Source organism: Micropterus dolomieu, linkage group LG04 (genome assembly GCF_021292245.1).
Source record: "Micropterus dolomieu isolate WLL.071019.BEF.003 ecotype Adirondacks linkage group LG04, ASM2129224v1, whole genome shotgun sequence".
NCBI lineage: Eukaryota > Metazoa > Chordata > Actinopteri > Centrarchiformes > Centrarchidae > Micropterus > Micropterus dolomieu.
This window is the reverse complement of record NC_060153.1, coordinates 7,570,224-7,590,121: the sequence shown is the minus strand read 5'-3', so window position 1 is coordinate 7,590,121 and position 19,898 is coordinate 7,570,224. Positions and strand designations below refer to the sequence as shown.

Sequence of the window (19,898 nt, the reverse complement as noted above, 5' to 3'; positions counted from 1 at the left end):
CACATCTGATGTATAAGAAAGTGGCTTCAATGAAATGCCTTTCTTTGCTCAAAAATATAGTAGAAGGTAGGATTTCATTAACCAGTTTTCTTGTGTGCATGAAAAATTTAGTGACTGACTCAATCCTGCCATCAATGGGGCCAACATGGAGACACCTTCTGACCCAACGCTCACTCTGCTGCTAATGAGAACCTTAAGGCCACTAGGAGGCAAAACACATCTGACTAACATGCAGTTGTGCATGACCAATTCGGAGACTTTGTAGCTATTAAAGTGTTAGGTGATATGTAAAGAGTAATAGCAGGGGCAAGGTGGAAATGCACCTGGACATAAATAAAGAAACATGTTGATGTCACACTGAGTTTAGAGCAAGTGAGGCTAACAAAAGCAGTAGCGAATCTGGCACACAGTTTTCAAGCTGTTACATCAAAGATACCGCCAAATACCTTCCATGGCTAGTATGAACCGAAAACACAAAGGAGAGACGTAGTTGGAATTACATTTAGGGTGGCAATATGAAAATGTATACTGTAATAACTGGGCAGTGTTTTCTAGCAGACGTACCTTGGACTAACTGAAAGGGATTAGAACAAAAACATCCTGACAGGAGAAGCTGGCACATTATAAAAATGACTCATGCTTAGTAACCAGATCCCGGACAAAGGGGAAGTTTTCACTTCAGCTTTTTGATATAAAAGAACAAGGCCCAGACAAGGAAATGTTACTCTGAAATGAGACCTCAAAACTATTCCCTTGGAGAATAAAACACAGTGGGTTCCCAAACAGTGACCTTTGTATGGAGGGATGAAAGGAAAAAAATCTCAAAACTCATTCCACACCACACCTAACTACCTTCTTGGGAGCGCCTGTTCCATTCGCCTCTTTCCCTTCAGTTGTAAAATGATCCAAGGAGACTACATAAACCGGGATTTCACTTTTGACCACAAGTGCTGGGAAAACCATTTCATGTCCACTTTTGAGTGAACTTGTACAACACTGCACTATCATACCAATCATCCCTCCAAACTCACACTGTGGACCACCTTGAGAGCTATTTTTCCAAATAATAGAAGGAATGGACAAAATACCATTTGGTTAATCTAAATACGGGTGGAATTGATTAATCTGGCCGGTGTGTCTTCTAGCCTTTTTGTTTGAATGATAAGAGTTCAATATGCAGGCAAGTCTCCTCAGATGAAATGTTAAAGTTTAGAGTGAGAACTGATGCATACCATATCGGCCAAGCAAGCAAGAATTTGGGGCAAATGTCCTGGCATGGTTCTTAATAAAGAAAGAAACAGTGTGAAATCTCTTGAGAAGCAAATCTGTTTGATAGCACCTGTTCTTCTTACCTGTCTGTATTTAAAAGAAAAACACAAATACAGAACAGACTCACTGTACTTCTTTACGCTAAATATTTTCACTTGAGCTGACAAGTTCATAGCTAGCTAATGAGATTGGTGGGCCCTCGTTTATCAAATGTTTTAGACAGTACATTGCAGGTGCGCATATGCGCACACACACACACACACACACACACACACACACACACACACACACACTCTGCCTGGCTTATTTGGATGCAGTGAGCTCAGAGGAGTTCTCAATAGCTCGGGCCTACCTGATGGAGAGCCTGAGAGGCCAAGCAGGAACAGATGGGCTGAGGACGGCGGGGTACTAGGAATGAGGGAGTAAAGGGAGGGAAAGAAGGGAGAGAGCATCGACACTCAGGGACCACCATCATTGCTGCCCACACCAGGCTACACTTACCACCACTCGCCCACCCGCCCCATCCCATCTCACCAAATTCATTTGCAGCGCAGTGATTCTCGACTGTAATGAATCTGCAGTTTGCACACATATGTATGGTGCCTTACATGTTACTACTTTGAGATCTTTTAACCCCCCGATGGAAACATTTACACACAAGTGGCCACAAAGGGTCATCAATCTGCACATTAACCTCTTACTTGCCTTTGGGGGATTGTGCTATTCTCTATTATAGGGTTCTGAGAGGACCAAAGAAACTGAAACAGGGAGCAAATGGAAATAGTCCCTTTTGAAGCAGACTACAGAGGAAATCAGCCAAGTACTAATAGGACCGAGTTATGGTCACTACAATACTTGCCTTCCTTTTGCTTAAAGATTAGAAAAGACATGATCAAAGTGAAGTGAGAGATTTTAGACTCTTTAGAGGTAGAATGACCACTTCTAAGCTCCCTGGGTTTGATTCTGAAGAGTCACTGTGCCTACACATCTGGAAAGGCATCTATCTGGAGCAAAATGACTGATCAGTTTCCTTTACGGCACAATGCAAGCCTGTGCCGCTGTATTTATCTCTCTGGAGCTACGGTATGTCTCTGTATGTGTGTATATTTGCATGCATAAGGCAATGAGTATCGCGTAAACAGTGACAGGACACTTCGTTTTCTTGACTTGTGCAAACCCGGTTTGTGTCTCGTGCCACCACGCCAGGGAGCCCTGGGTGGCTTTAGTTACTCATGCCATGTGTATACTTTAGCCAAACAAGGCCTAAGGACACTCCAGGGTGGTACAGTGGAAGGAGGGGCTAGGAAGCTAAAGGCAAAGTAGTGTGGTCTGATGGTTGAAGCCAGTGATTTAGAGACTGTTGATACTGGGCAGACAGCCCAGGCTCAGTCACTGACTCACTGTAGATGACGCTGCATAAGTCACTACACTTAAAATGTCCTCATGTGTTTAGAAATGTTCAAGTGGAAATCAGGCGCGCTCACACAGCTGGAAATCGCTACTGGATCTGATTTTCTTGTTTTTCTCTCGCTTTTCCCTCAAGCTTTAATAAACAGATGGCAGAGGATCATTAAGCTGTTGTCAGGACTATTAATGACATTGTGAACACTTTCCGAGCTCTGGATGCCTTAGGGCTTGTGATTGCCAAAGCTGGGCCATTAAAGAAGGTGTGAGAGTAACACAATGCTGCTGTGTGCTGCAAGGTGAGGGATGGAAGCCATGGAAGGAAAGTACACACATGGCTGAATGGCTGTTAGCAGTGGGCTGACGTCAATGATTTCATGTTAGTGGTGGAGTTGAGAAGAATTTTATAATTTCATGTGATTTCAGCACTGTAGAACTGGAACACGCATTGACCCTGCAATGTTCAAAATTCTAGGGTATATGGACAGTACAGTTGTAGTGTCAGATTAATACTTGGCACTAGTACTGCTTTCAGAGATACAAGTTTACAAAATGTTTATAGTGTCAAACTCCTAACAAGGATTTACAGACATGCTTGAGGCTGTATTGGGCACGGGGGTGCTAGCATGCTCACAATGACTTGCTGATATTACTGTAAGCTGGTATAATATTTACTGTGTTCATTCTCTTGGTCTGGCATGTTAGCATGTTAACATTCGCTCATTAGCGCTAAACACAACGTACAGATGACAGATGATAAGGTCATTAGTTTTGCAGTAATGAACCAACGTATTGGACAAAATGAACAAATTGGAAATTTTGAGGTGATGATGGCGCTGGATGAAAAGTCTAGGAATCAATCAATGAATTTTAAGTAATTCAGAGGGAAATATGAATGGGTGTATCAAATTTCATTGCAATCCATCCATTAGCCTAGCTGTTGAGACATTTCACTGAAAGGAAAAGTCAGGGTCATTAGGATTCATCATCGGAGGAACATGAATGTCTGCACAGGATTTCATGGCAATCTATCAAATTATTATTGAGATATTTCAGTCTGAATCAAAGTGGTGGACGAATAAACAGACAACATTGCCGTCCATTGAGCCATCCAGCTAGAAGGGCTAAAAAGCTAATAATTTGACTACAGAATATTCACAGACAAACGCTGAATTTCTGATTCAAACATATTTTAAAAAACAAAGCAACTTGACATGAATTTTCAAATGGACAAATTCTAATTTTTACAGCGATTTAAAAAAGAAACTTCTGTTCATAGATTATTACTGAGTCAAATAATGACTAAAAGTCCTACTTTTCCTGCAGCTCCAATGTTGAATTCCGCTGGACCCACAGCTAAGTGTTAGCCACCTCTAACAGCACTCAGAGACAACTTTCTGTGGACTTATGAACTGTGAGGTGTGAGGTAGTGGGTTTGCCTTCTTCAAATGGAAAAATTGAAAAAGCACAAATGGAGTTCTGTCATCAGCCCTGTTGTGTATGGTCATGATTACGACGCTGAGTTATGAAGCAAACAATGCAGAAACAGAATGGACAGGGAGAACAGTGTCTCCTCAGCCTGGGAAACAGTGGAGGTGGTAATGAGAGCTTGCAGAGCTCCAAACTCATGTTGTTGATTCTTATGTGGTGTAACCATCATGCTCTGGGATATCCTCCTCTCAGAGGGTGAAACAATGAGTCCATGCGAATTCCCCCACTGACCCTGCAGAAATAAAAGAGCAGGTGGGAATCTTTTCAAAGAAGGATTATGGTAATATTTTTATCTTCATCACCACTGAGTTATAAGCATGATCCTAATGAGCCAAATTAAAGCAAAGTGAGCTGAAGAATTCATCTCTATACACCTTAAATGTGATGCAATAAGTGTAATAAAACCAAATTAGTTTTAAGAAGACACTTTATATGGCTGCTTATTTCTGCATGTGCATGCATCGTGTGTGTGCGCGCCTGCTCTAATTCTGAGCCTCACTAGGACTCTGTCAGCTTAGAACTACGTCTGTCGAACTGTGATTCTCCCTAATGGTCTATCTCTCCCAGCAGATGTACTCTTCTCTGCTCCACAGCTGCATCCCACATGTTTTCAAGCTGTTCAACAGTGCAGTTATATTCTTTTTCTTTGCATGGAGCTCTAGTGTTGTTGGTGGTAGTGGTGGCATATTCCTTCTCTGCATTTGGTCTTGTTCCTTCCCTCCTTTACATCCAGAATACTGCAGTAGCACTTTGGCTATACTTGGTCCTGAAATGTGTCCAGTTGGGTAACGCAAAGAATGTAGAGGGTGGGGGGTCAGATCTTGCAGGGTCTGCCTCGGCTTCATAGCACACACAGCCATTTCCATAATTGCCCACAATCAAACCTACCCCTCTTGGATTCCTCCCACTCCAGATTCCTGTAGATAAGATGAGCTGGGGCTATGGTGAGTGCCGGAGTACCCCCAAGTAAGAACAGGTGCTGCTAATGTAACTGATTTCAGACTCTCTGTGTATCGAAAGAAGGGGGTCTGTTTCTCCAGTAATTACCATGGTTGGACATTCCCTTTCGGATCGCTATCGTGAGAGTGGGGAATGAAAGAGTATTTGTCCCACATTTGCTTTGCTATTATCAGGAGCCAAATTAAGATGCCTTACAGTATGTTCAACTGTAGGGCAACAAATTGCTGGGCATCTGGCCATAGTGATTGATTCCCATTGTAATTGATTTTCCACTGCCTAACACATGTAATTCTTCATTCGGCTGCTACCATAATAAACCTTTTAGGACACATTTAGAAATAAAGTCACCCATGACACCCAAGACACAGTTTGTGATGAAACATAAAATTCTCAATTTTCATAATGGCAGTGTCTTGCACAAAGCTCTGTGCCCATAAGCTCACTTATTGGAGAACAGGAAATAAAAAACTTGTGGATCATTTTTCAAATATATTAAAGACTTGGCTCATGTACATGAAGTAACTCCAGCATATAGAATACGCATTCAGAATCCTTACTTATGTAAAAGCACCAATACGACAATGTCAAAATACAAGTAAAAGTCCTGCATTCAAAATCTTGCACAAGTACAAAAATGTTAAAAGAAAAATGTAGCCTACATCAAGCATCAAAAGTATACTAGAATGGTACCTGTATGAATTATATTAATATACATTAAATATATATATATATGGACATATTTCATTTACATATTTTTATACAGTATTATTCTCCTGATACATAACAGTATATGGACTGCTGGCAAATCAGGGTTGTATTATCAGTAATTTCCCCTGAACTATTACAAGTTACCTATCAAAAAGTTGTTGTATTTTACATTACATCGAACATTTAAGGATGACTTAAGTACAATCTTTACTTTTTCGGTCGGTTGAGCCCAACAGCGAGTCCCGCCGCCTCCGCTCGCCGTCTTCCGCTCTACCAGGTAACTGTTTACCTCGACGTGGACGCGACTGTGGCCACATGCGCGCACCCGCGGAGTCGTACGTCACCGTGCTCGCTCCTCTTCTCGCGCGCTGGTTAAAAAGAAGGAGGAAAGAGCACGGGAAAACATGTGAGCGGTGTGCGGAGTTTAGTCAGACAACTTTTATGTCTTATATGTGTTTTTTGAGCTCGTGCATGAACAAACCGCCGTGCTGTGCTTAAAAGGAATTACATCTAAAGGAACGTCAGGGCTCTTTTGCAGTTCATGGTGTTGTTGGGTTTTGACTTTTTGTGTTCATCAGGATAAATTGTGTTATTGCTTTGTTTTTTTATTGTTTTTTTTTTGTTTGTTTATTTCTGAGCTGTATTGTATAAGCAAAACAAAAATAATTTATTTTTAAACAGCTTTTCTTTATAGCAGTGAATCAAATTTAAGACACCTGCTCTGACTAACATAATATTTTTCTTTTTCTAGTTATTGGCTTCTTCTGCTGAGAAATATAGCCCAAATAAAAATATATATAGCCTATATTACATTGCAGGTTAACCGCACTTGTTGAAAAAAGGGGGACAGCTGGTGCACTTTTTTTGGTTGTATTTCCATATTTTTGGTTAATTTCAAGATTTTTTTTTAATATGAAGCATTTGCAATTTGTGCTCGTCCTGGCCATCGCGGTTAACGTGTGGGAATGTGGAGACGCAAAATTCGGCGAGAGGGGTGAAATTAGCCCCAGAAGGAGAAGATGTTACGACGGAAGCTTGCCCAAGCGGCTGAAGAAAAGAGAGCGAAAAGTGCTGCTTGACGGCAGCAGCAGCGGAGAAGTTTGCCACAGGTTGTATCCCCGTGTGTCCTGCTGTCCCACCAGGAGAGCCGCCTATCAGATTCTGCACCGCAGGGATGCCAGGGTAGGTTAATGTCCATCCACCACAGTGCTTTTTCTTCAAATGAAGGGACTGGGGTTTTACTGCTAAAACGCCTCAAGAGATGCCTTTATAGCCCTTGTGTTGGCTATTGTCATTCAGCCTGTTATTGCGGACAGCAGAATTTGAGGATGGTGAGGGTAAATTGCCCTTGGCTATGCTGCCTCTGAGTGTCCCGATGAAAAAGTCTTAACATTCCTACAGGGGCATAATATGCGTCTATGGTAGCCTGCTCAATGGTAAGTAACCATATCATATCCTACTTGTGTTTTTTATGTTATTTTATTTTAACTATTTGGCTACCTATATTGTCGCCTTGTAAAATCCCCATTAGACATGTAGCGTACTGTTTGCCTTTACTGTTATTTCATCATGGTTTATGTTCTCTTAATGATCGCTATAATACCCTTATAATATCTTTTTACAGCAACTTATTTTGCTCGTTTAGGGTCTGCCTATATTTCCTGTAAGTGTTTACCTGTTTCTTTTCTTGCATAACTGGTCTGAAATCGAAGGATTTACCAAGTTTCGAGGATAAATGATAATTTTGTTTACCATGTGTGTTGCTGTACACAATCTGGTGCGACTCTAATTCAGCTGTCCAAGTGCGCTTCAGCGTTACCATGGTAATCGCTCACCGATTTACGTTACTTCTCGCCACAGTCAGCTTCAACTGTCAGGAGGAAAGGGTAGGCTACAATACTAAAGTACTAAACTGTTGAACCGTTTACCCGAAAAGGTAGGAGCTCCGTTGAACTTTTTATTAAATCAACCGTCGACCTTTTTACCGCAGCATTGAGCTGATAGCGAACTGTTTTGTTGTTGTCTGTTTAACAGGCATTCCTTCTCAGCGGTTTTTCGGCGTTAACGTAGCTTACAGGAATTTGTTTGTCCAGCGTACTAACGTCATTGGAAACGTTCCACAAAATGTACTGGGCTCGCGCTTTTACGCAACGCTCTTGACCATTATGGCATCCAACGAAGTAAATAAGCGTTAAAATGTCATTTAAGCTACGGTTTCAAACCTCTGCGCAATTTCCGTAGGGGGGAAGACAGAAAAAATAACCAGTGTATGCGTCAAACTTGTAGCGGATTCCGTTGGATCCTCACTGGGCCTTTCTCATGTAAACCACTCCTCGAATCATTCAGTGGCTGGGTGGTATCTTAACTTACTTTGTGTTGCGACAAAAAGCCATATTGCATGATTTAATTTGCTCAAGTCATGCAAATAAGGGGGGGGGGGGACTCAATAGGACGAACTCGACTTCTCATCCTCCCCACTACACTGCCCACACACGGAGCCCTTTCTGATTATGGCAAAAGAATAACAACAACACCATTGTGTTTGTTGGTTTCACTAATGGGAGACGCTGGAGAACATCACTCTCCCCCAGTCATCAGCCCTGTCCAAGTGTTAATGCCTTTGAGAGGGTGTGTGTCCTTCACTATATTCCCCTGCCAACCAACTTAAACCTATTCCCTGTGGATAAGTGTTTTGTTAAAGCCTACTGTTGCCTACATCAGTTCTCTCCCCACCTCTGACCATAAGAGGTTTACAGAGCTTCACTGTTTTTTTTTTTGTTTTTTTTTTGCAATTGAAATATCTTTCCTCAAGTGTGGCATTGTATATTAATATGTTTGTTCCAGCAATTTCATTGGCAAAGGCCATTATGCAAATGCTTTCATAGAAGTAATCCAGTAACAGCTGTTCGCTCACATAAAGCCATGCATTGCAGCTTGGTGTGATGCCAACTTTAGAAAATATAATGTAAACATCTGAAATAGCCTGGGAATACTTTAATGGCAATTTTATTTTCTTACTCTATTATAGCTCCATGTTTGTTTGATTATGGCTCTGTTTATGACCTGCTTTAGCGTGTCCTCAGCAAAAGTGCAACAGCTGAGCCTCATTGCCATTTTCTCCCTGCTTTTGAGGAACGTACTCACTGAGATTCATGAAAAGACAACAAAGGTCCACTTGTTCTGGTTTGGATGATGGCAACATTGGAGCCCATCCCAGCAACATATGGACACAGGGCATGGCTGAGAGCACACAAATGCTACTCTCCGTGGACCTTGTGCCAGCCCATGGCACACAGAATCAATGGGCAATTTAGCAGGAGGGCAGGCATGCCCACAACACTACATGGCATGAATGTAGAGGGCACGGAGACAGAGGAACACACCACGCATACAGGGTCATAGCCAGCCCGGAGCTCCCTTTTTGAGGAAAACGTCAACAATTAGATAAAGTAAAGAACAAAATTGGGATTCAGAGTTTAACTATCGAACCTCAAATAGACTAGGATTTAATTTCCCTCTTCAATTTGTCTGTTATACTGCCTTTTGTGATGAGATATTTTCTATATATATATATATATGTTGTTTGTGTACATATATACATATTTTTCAGGTAAACCCTCAAGGTTTTGCCAGAGATCTGCCACCTGTTGAGTAAACATGGCTCTGAAAAATCTTTTCCTCAGTTGTAGTGTAAGGCATCCATATGTTGGCCTTGGGTCTGCTGGTCTAATTGACTTCGACAGACTGCTAATTTGTTGATACCAGAGTGGGAATGATGTGCCTGTCTATCTCTAAATTGGTGTTTACACATGGACCTCACACAGAGCAAAGCACTACCAGCCTGCCTGGCTGCCCAAGCAGCGCTGCTCTTGACCTAAAACAGATTACATTGTGTTTTATTACAGCTAATTTGTTATGTAAATAATCCTGCTAATTTCTTTTGGATTAACTCTTTGTGTACTCTTGCATAATGACCCCAAGTCAGGCTTTGAGGCTGTTATTTGGCTTCATTCATTTCATGCCCTGAGATCTGTCAGACTTGGGAATTGTAATTTGACTATAACTGTTTATGAACTTGGGTAAGTAGGCAGTGAATGAGATGATTTCTTTGTTTATTTCTCCAAACAGACAGGGCGTTCCAGCCTCAATGTTTAACAAATTGGTATCAAAGGAAATAGTGTTGGATAGAAAATGTTGTTTGGATAGGGGACAAATATGAAAATATCAGTGTACTTGAGCTTTAAAATTTCCAATTGCAGGGCTTTGTTATAATCCAGTTTGTAAAAACTCTAAAGAAATGTTTCAGTGGGAAAATGAGGAAAGAGGCCATTCCACCAGTGAAAATTTGAAGTGTCTTTGCCGTGTGAATGGTGTGAACGTTCGTGGACATGCTGCAGACTTTCACACTATGCAAGCGACTGTCTCCCTCCTCATTCTTCATTCTACAGATGATATGAAAAAAAGAAAAAAGTTGCTGTGTGAACAAACTGTTCAGCATAATACCAGCCCTAACAATAACCATCCAAACTAACCACCTATCAAATCTGCAGATCATTTAGAATATAAACAGACTCCATGATGACATTGACATTTAACATTTGATGTGTTATGTGATGTAAAGTGTTAACATACAGTTCACTGAGATCACTGACTTTCTGTGTGGTAACTGAGGTCGGATTGACTGGAATGTGCTTAGGCATCCCTATGTTTTATTGCAGGAACAATTTAAACATTGAATCAGAACCATTAATTTTACACAGGACATGATATATACATGGATAACAGAAAAGGTTAAACAACTTGTAATGGCTAAATTCTGCATTAAAAAGGCCATTTGGACTCACTGTGATAACTGGGAAACATCTAATTTTGTATAGTTACAGTCTTTGAAACCTCAAACAAAGTTGTCAGGTATTTATGAGAAGGAAGATTTGAAAATGTGCCCTACAACCTAAACTTTCCCTACTTCATAGCGTTATGTTTATGATGTTTTATCACGAAATGTCCAGGTAATCCTAAACAACATGCCTGTGCGAATAAAAGTAAAAAATAAAAGTTAACAGCCCACCATTTTAATCATTGGCCCTTTTTGTGTGTGGTCTCCAGATTTTCTCCACCAACAACACAGAATGTGGACGTCTCCTGGAGGAGATCAAGTGTGCTCACTGCTCCCCCAATGCCCAGGTGTTGTTCCACTCCTTGGACATGGATAAGATGCCACACAGGGAGCCAGACCTGCCGCGGCTCTGCCAGGACTTTTGCCGCGAGTTCTACTACACCTGTAGGGGGCAAATACCAGGTAATTACATAGACAGTAATGACCATAAATGTAACTTGAATTATAGCCCTGGTGTGTGGTTACCTGGCGATACACAAGCAAACATATACAAATGAACAGAGTAAGTCAAAGTATAGCATACGTTATACTTGCTCATTTCAGTCTCTCATATATTTGAAACGAAACTTACACATGTGATTGTGATGAATTAAAATTCACAGCAGGCTTCATTTCTCATTGAGACTCAGCCTGCACATGTAGAACTGGCAGATTTTTGGACTTATGCAAGAAATGGTGCGTCAGTAGTCTGGTCTGTGAATATTTATTTATCCAGCTCTTACCTCATCTGACCTCACCTCCATTTGTTGCTGAGCTTGTCTCCTCCGTTTGCTTGCTTGCTGCCTTGCTCCTTGCTTTACTGTTGCACTTTAATGCATCAGTAAAATTACTCACCACGCGCTACCTATACAGACACAACACCATTTTGCTGATTAGTTTGCAGACTGATCTAGCACATTTGGTCTAGCAAATAGCAGCGCAATATTTGGGGTTTTTATGACGCAGTATTTAGTCCAGCAGTGTTTATGGCACCAGGTGCAGAAAGTCTTGTTCTCTTGTCTCTGTTAGGCTTGTTTGGATCTTGCAAGTTTATTTTAATCAGCATACATTTGCAAATATTTGACTTTTTTGATGACCTTGGGTGTAGTAACAATACACATATTTGAGGCATTTCCTGACATGTGAGTAGAAAATATTTGATTTGCAAAGGTGGGTGTGAAAACAAATTTCTCACATGCACTAACAAAAGCCAACATATCCTGACCACTGTACCAGAAAACTGAACTGGAGCAAAATGAACTATTTTATGACTTGCTCCTGGATACTGCTCACCAGACTCAACTCCTGTGGTTGATTCTGTATCCGGGATGCATAAAAACCCTAGCTGTGGTCTAGACATGACTGCCCGGCACCTTGCCTTCCTCAGACAAAAACTGTCACTTAAAAATCTGTGTCTCATGCTTTGCCACCAGTATGCTTTTATTTGAAGTGGTAAGTTCACATGAATCTAAACATAGTCAAAATGTTGATTTACTGGCCCTTGCCATATCTGATTATGAGCTCTACCTTGAGATAGCAGAATCATGAAGAAAACTAATTGATGCAACAGTTTTCCTTGTGGAGACAGTGCTGCTAAATTATAGGAACCCTTCAGCCCCCAGAAAGCATTGTCTTAGAAGAATTTCCTTTGAAGGGTTGCAAGATCACAGGTACCTGTGCCTTCAGAGTGCATACCAAACATGATCAAACACTTTTTGGCTGTCTTTTCTGCTCAAGCCAAGTCTTCTTCCAATCTCTGTCGCCACAAACTGATTAGATCTGCTGAGATTTGCAAACAGAGAATAGTTTCAAACACACTTGTCTGGAACCCACCCACATGGTATGCTGCAGCTCAAGTCAAATATCAAACACATAAATTCCATCTGAGTCCATCCTCATCTGCATCTAATGGTCTGCTGGCATACTTTGTACAACACTTGAACTACTATTGAGGTTGGCGAGTGGGCCACCACAGAGCATCGAGAGAGGGAAGATGAAGATTTGTCTGGAGTTACATTACTCGCTCGTGAGCTGACAGACATATGGGCTCAGAGAGTCAAACCAAAAAAGTTCAACAGAGGAATCCAGAGAAGAATCCCCCCTCCCTGTGTTCACTGTCGTGCTCCTCCCCGCTCAACCCCCCTTCTACAGATCAGCATATGTGGTGACGAATGACACATTTATTTTTCTACAAAGGTTGTGTGTATGTAAAACTGCTGAAGTGCATCAAGATGTCAAGTACTTTGGGTGGGCCACCCAGGTTGTCTTGGAAGATAACCAGATGGAAGTATAACTTTAGCGCTGGGGAGTCGGGAATATGGACAGAGTTCTGTCTCTCGCTCTCCCTTTCTCTCTTTTTATCCCCCTTTTCTCTCTATCCTGTCTTTTTTTTTGCATGCTCTTTCTCTTCTCCTTTACTTGGTTCATACTCTTTTTCAATCTTATATTCTGTTAGTGCACACAGTACAATTAAGGTGGAACATGTTGTCAGAGTATGTGGATTTACAATGCCTTACAATAAACATTAAAAATACACAGCCTACTACAAAAAGATTAATTAGATTAAATCATATTGCAGAATAAAATATTTCCCAAAAAGTTATATGCATTGTTTGCAGATAAAGTGTAACAATTGTGTTGACATTTTAAAATATTTAATAATTTTTTTAAATGTGGCACTGAATGTGATGTGTCCTAAACTTTTGCTTGATCAAAATTGCTGGCCAAAGGTATTAAAATGAAACAGTAGCCTTTACAGCATCCATAACTGTCATCCTGCTCCCATGAAACTTCCTACCAGCCCTTGACTAGGCCATGTACTTAGCCCCCATTTCTCCATAAAGACATTTACTGCCTTGACTCTCACTTCTGCCTGGAGGCCTCCCACCTTCCCGGTACTCCTCTTCTCTCATATCTTCCTCCCCTCTTCACTCATCCCCTCTCCCTGCACCCAAGGTCCCCAACCAGCATGGTTAAGATAACTGCAGACACAAGTGGGTGGGTGGTATAGCCAGAGCTGTGTGTCTTTCTACGTGTGTTTGATCTTCATGTTGTGTTTAGATGTTTGAGGGGATATCCTATCACCTCCAGTATTTGGTGCGGTCAGCCTTCGCGGTTGGTGTGTGGTAGGAGAGGGAGATGAAAGGAGGTACAGGGAGAGTCTTGTTTGTGTTTTTATCACTGTTGTATTTGCTCTCCTCTGTCCTCTGAGGGATTGACTAAAGGAAACAATATTGGCAAGATTGTTTTTAGGTTGCAAAGGGCCTCTGAGACCCACTGCACACTTTGCTTATTGCCAGGAATAATGTTGTTACAGCACAGGCTGGAGTCGTAGCTGTATGTGACTGCAATGTTTACACAAATAACTTTTTTCTCTCACACCGAAACATTTTAGGTAAGCCAGCATGTTCGGTTCAAGGTATTCAAGCATACCTTGAACATGCTAAATTAGTAAAATACAATGAGTAAGTCAAGCCATATCAAGTTAATTTTATTTATATAACCCAACATTGCAAATCACAAATTTACCTAAAGGGTCTTTACCCCTCTAAACTCCCCAAAAAACCTACAAAATGTAAGAAACCTCATGAAGAACAACAGAGAAGGGATGCCTCTTCCAGGAAGTACAGCCATAATAGATAATAGATGTCGTGTACAGAATAGGCGGACACAGTAAGATAGAATAGATTTAAAACTATGACAAAATTATAGTTGTAATCAAACATATTTGAAGAATCTGTCAGGACGTCAAGCAACTTCCAGGTGACGCCAAACAGATAAGAACCGAGCCACACAAACTCAACTTCGCTATGGAGACCTGGAAAGTGGACAGACTACACCAACAGACAAGAGCTCAAGCTCAAGCACACCATTCACACCGACTGGAGAAAGAAAACAAACACACAGAGGGAGAGAGAGACAAGGACAGCATGCACACAAGGGAGAGAGAGAGAGAGTTGAGAGGAGAGACGGAATCTCCTGAAGGACGTAGATCAAAATCCGTAACATCTGGAATGAGGCAGCGATAGCCTGTGGAGAGAGAAAGGTCCCAGGACGGCCAATGGTCGAGCACAGAGAAGCCTGAATGAAAAGAGAGGACCGGGAGAAGAAAATGGGGAGAGAGAGAGAGAAGTACAAGCCTGAAGTAATAAATGAACAAGCAACTAAAAGGGAAGTTAAGGTGAAAAGACGAGTTTCATGTTTGGATTTAAAGGCCTCAACTGAGTCAGACTGTCTGATGTCAGGAAAAGAAAAAAAGAAGAAGGAAAGGCCCTGGAGCCTGCTGACTTCTTTAGGGACAGACAGGTGCCATGTATGTGTTTAAGGAGATCAGACAGGTATGAAGGTGTGTGCCCCTTTACAATTTTGTAAGTCTTCAGAAGCACCTAAAAGTCTGATCTGACATGAATAGGGAAATAATTAAGGGAAGCTAAGTAATGTGGTCCAGTTTTCTAGCTGCAATATTCTGAGTCATTTGAAGACTTTTAGTAGTGGCACGCAATGGGCCTGAAAGCAAAGCGTTATAATAATCAAGTCTGGATGAAACAAAGGTGTGAATTGAGGTATCTGTATCAGCCATTGACAGAAAATACCTAATTTTAGCTATGTTGCATAGTTGAAAAAAAGCAGTTGATTCTTGCGTGTCAAACGTTGAGAAATCAGTTTTTGAGAGTTAATGCTCTTACTGGAGTCTTTATCCAACGGTGCCAATGACCAGCATGTCAGTTCTTTCAGAATTCTGGAGCTAGAAATTACATGACATCCACTTTTTCACAGCAGACAAGCAGGCCTCTTATTTGATGACTTTGGTGTGATCATCTGTCTTTACAGGCACATACATGAGTATCATCAGCGTAGCAGTGGAAATTAATTCAATGACTGCTTATAATTTGCCTAGAAGTGAAATATAAACAGAGACAACACATTACACACACAACAAAAAGTAATGTTCGCATGATGGGACACAAAACAGAAAACTTTCCAAACTACTCAGTCCAGCACAGCAAAATGAGAAATATATGCTGTCACTCTCTCAGCGCTGTCTGCAGCACATGTAGTCAACAGAGCTGAGTAGACACTTTGAGCCCCTTTTCAAAATAACTCTAATATAATATATAACTATGCTACTGTATGTAACTTCACTATAACTCTAATATAACCCTGTCCATGACAACCGCTGTGTTACTCAGGCTCATCACATCTGTTTACTTTGTTAGACAGGTAGCTAACCGGCTATATACGTCAGTACAGTAGCGTAGCATATTAAAATTTAAGTATGGACCTTTGTTTTAATCCCGTTTACCCTGTGAAAGTCACTGCGTTACAAACTCAACACTTCCTGTATCCATTTTCAAATTAAAAGCCCTCACATTCCAGTGGACAGAAACTCTTCATGTCCAAACACGGCTTTTATTGTGATACATTTGCAGAAACACTTAGGAAAACTCACTGGCATACAACTCCATTCATGATCTCTCAATATGTTTTATTCCGGAGTCACGCTGAGTCACGTGTGACACCTAGTGGTAAAATTTAGTATACCGTCGGGTCCTTGGCTAAATATCAAACCGGTTTGACAATGTTTGGCCCAACCCTACTCCACATTTCACATCATAAAATGAAGATGTAGTATTTTGCCAATTTAAATGTCGTCCTACAAATAGCCTTATAAAGAGAACTGTTCTGAGGCTTTGAGATTTTGTGGTGGTGTGTCTCGTTATTGTATTGTCCATATGAAGTGGTATTTCTCTGCATGCATTAACAAAATGAAACAAGACTGGCTGACAGTGAAGATTTATCAGACACTTGGGGTGTTTCTATCTCTTGTTTTGTACCTTATATCTTTCAGAATCATGTTGAGACTGTCTGTTGAGTTTGAGTTTATAATGTGGGGTAAAGGTATGTGTTGTTTTTTTCTAGATATAGAATCTTTTCTATTGCAATACTTTGGAGATGTCACCAAACAATAAGACACCAAGCCAACTCTCAGATGACCCAAGAGCTGCTGATATGTGAAATCTTTAGTGCCAAAGAGAGAAAATTACAGCCCTCATCACACCTGATTTTGCATTGGGTGTATTTCATATTCTGCCTTTATCACCGATCTGCTATATTGCTGAACAGATGTCAAAGAAAGTCAGTCTCAGAGTCTTTTCCATATGAATCCATTAGGGCTAGTGCAAATGCATTGTTTATAACATAAAAGCTAAATAATGCAAAATGCACATGATCTTTTCTTAAGCATAAACTTGAGAAAAATTGAGAAAGCAATTCTCTGTGGAGAAGCCATAGTTCACTGCAGAACCCTCTCTAATCTGTGAGCCATTTGGTCTGGCCCACTTTCTCTTCACTTGTTCATTTCAGCCCAGTCTAGCCAGGGTTTGGTTTGGCTCATCAAGCATAATTCCAACCCTCCCAACACACAAGCACATCACATCCTTTTTTTTTCTCTGTCTCTGTCTTACTCTTTTGTCCTCTCTAGTGCATACTCATTCAGGCACACACATATAGTACAGTCACATACGCTACAGGCATGTGCACACACACGTAAGTATCATTAAAGTCAGGAGAACATTCTTTGGATTTTCTCGGTTTAGCCATATACATGAGCCCAGTGTATTGATTTAACAATGTAGTATGTATAGGAAGTGAAAGACCCTTTGTGTATGATGTCTTTGCTAGAACTTTTCCAGGCCGATGTGGATGAGTTCTGCCAATACTATGGGAGGAGAGATGCCAGTCTGTGCTTTCCAGATTTTCAACGAAAGCAACCACAAGGACAAGATTCCAACTACTTGGGAGATGAGAAAATAGAAGATATCAGCAGGTTTGTAGCCTGAATTTTACCATATTTTATTACAGTTTAGCATGGACTTATGCTGTGGAAGATGTACTGTACATATTAGTATTTTGAATGAGCTTTGGCTAGTTCTAAAATGTGTTTCAGCTAAGTGAACTTCATTAGTACTTATGTGTTCAGATTCATGAGATTCAGCCTTGATCTTTATGTCTTTATAGAAACAGGCGTAGCCTTGGTCACATGTTTTAGGTTCACTGGTCTATTTTGACATGGTCCATACTCTCAGACAGAAATGCAATGCCATCTCTCCTCTAATCCTAAAGTTTGTCCAGACTGCATTTGCTCAGCTTTGCTCACATAATGAAAATGCTTATCCTGCGTCATTCTGGTTGCCTCCCTCACTGCAAAGGTCTGTACATCACAGAGGGCTTTGCCCTTTTGTCCATGGGGGGATGTCTTTCTTCTCTGTTTTCCCCCGAGGCAAGAAGGCCAAGCAGCATGTGCACCTGAATAACAGCAACCAACATTCAGTCGAATAACTGACCAAAAGTTAGAGTCAGGGGCTCATTTGTTGCTTCTGTGCCTTGTCCTCTTAGATGTATACTCAGGTAAATCACAGGTGAATGTTAGAGGCTGGGAAAACGTGCCAAAATGAAGTCACAGTTTTTGGCTAACATTAAGGCCTTTGTTTTTGGGAATTAAGACACAGCGCTTAAGTGCTCCTCACGCAATGCACAGAGGGAGTGGTGGTGCACTTTCTGTTATTTTCAATGCTGGTGGCACATAGCTCTCGCACGAAGCACATAGAAAACAGGACAGGACAAAAAAGAATCATTAATTCTACATTACCTATGGGTGTGTTTGTTAGTTATGGGCTGGTATTAATTGTGGCCAATCAAATCAGCTTCTCTTATCCCCCTTAAAATCTGTACTCTCTGCACCAAAGTGGCCGTATTGACAGGCTGAAAAGCCACACGTTTTCTTGGCCATGTCTGTACAGTTTGGTCTGGTACCTGCACAGTGGAATGTGGACAAGGGAGAGTCACTTAGTTAGCTGCAGTTAGCATGCAGCTGATGTCCTGGAATGCTGTTTTTTTTTAATTAAGATGGAAAGACAGAGAGAGGATTGGTGGAAACAGGTGGTTGTGAGGGAGTTCAGAGATATAGAGAGGAGAAAGAAGTTTTAGTTGTCTAATATTTTTATTGCTCTGAATAAGATCAGTGTCCTATGCATTGTAATATATTATTATTAGGAAATTATAATGTACAGCACGCTTTCACAGCTTAAGGAGGAATGTATGTAGAATGCTGAATCATCAGCCAGATAGATTAAAATATAACACAGACGTAGGAATGTTTAGTTTCTAGTTTTCATCTTGCATATGAAGTTAGACTTTGGCACTGAGATTAGCGACTGCAGATGGAAATCACTGTGTACATGCTGCCTTCAAATAAGTGTAGTATCCAACACTGGATTTTTGCTGTGGATTTAAATGTGTGCTGGTTAAGAATGCATAATCGAAGTAAAATAAACAATTATAATTGTTCACCGCCTCCATTGACCTCTGACCTTTTGTATCTCCCTTGTTACCCAGGAAACACAAACACAACTGCTACTGTGCCCAGGAGATGTTGAGTGGTCTGAGGCAGCCGGTAGCTGTGGTGCACTGTGGGGATGGATCCCAGCGGCTTTTTGTCCTGGAGAGGGAGGGAATTGTCAGGATACTCACCCATGACCTCGAGCTAATCAAAGAGCCCTTCCTGGACATCCACAAGCTGGTGCAGAGCGGCCTGAAGGTAAGATTGATCCTGGCTTCATGGTGTTAACAGTGTTGGAGAAATTACAGAAGTAATATGATAACATGGATGTAAATTGAGCAAAGATGTAAACAGGAAAGAGAAAAGGAATGGAACTTGGCTGATAAAGTATAAAATATTGTTTGCTACATTGCTAGTAAGGAAATAATGTGGTAGAACCTTCACACAGTTCTTTACAACATAACTGTTTGCACCTATGTAAACGTGTGAGGAACATCTCCAGCCAAGACAAATCCATTGAAAGTGGTGCCTGCTCACTATTAGTATTTAATTATATAATTACACCAAACAAGCAGTCATTCATCAAATTTGATTGTGGCTAATCATTACGCTATTATCTGCTAATTAACTGTAGGTACAGCACACATTGTGCTCACTGCTAATTTTTTGCTAATTCTCACAAGATGGGTTAATGGCTTTCTTAATCTCTCCCATATTGTTCCTAAAAGGGTTCTAATATGACACATGGTGATAGTGACTAACTCAATACCCCACATGATGACTGGAATGACAAACTGTTTCTCAGGTTTAAATGGTAACCTAGTCTACTCTCTTTATTCACTTCAACAAAGA

At 41.0% G+C, this 19,898-nt stretch overlaps 1 protein-coding gene and 1 long non-coding RNA gene across 4 annotated transcripts in view; one reads left to right on the top strand and one right to left on the bottom strand.

Annotated features, from left to right (window-relative positions):
* Positions 1-3,993: 3,993 nt before the first annotated feature.
* LOC123970065 lies at positions 3,994-7,903 on the bottom strand. Its single transcript, XR_006824863.1, has 3 exons — positions 7,585-7,903; positions 6,044-6,200; positions 3,994-4,396 (listed from the first exon to the last, which is right to left on the bottom strand). It is a non-coding gene; the product is annotated as an uncharacterized LOC123970065 (long non-coding RNA).
* The window catches only part of LOC123970064 (hedgehog interacting protein), a 35,733-nt gene continuing 22,424 nt past the window's right edge, over positions 6,590-19,898 (top strand). Inside the window, exons 1-4 of one of the 3 annotated variants that reach the window (XM_046047931.1) lie at positions 6,590-7,014; positions 10,939-11,131; positions 17,390-17,534; positions 19,103-19,228. In XM_046047931.1, the coding sequence (XP_045903887.1) occupies positions 6,745-7,014; positions 10,939-11,131; positions 17,390-17,534; positions 19,103-19,228 (734 nt within the window). In that variant the 5' untranslated portion in view covers positions 6,590-6,744. Of the gene's footprint in view, positions 7,015-7,697; positions 7,769-10,938; positions 11,132-17,389; positions 17,535-19,102; positions 19,305-19,898 lie in introns of those variants that run through there. The other 2 variants (XM_046047930.1, XM_046047932.1) reach the window with 2 other exon arrangements.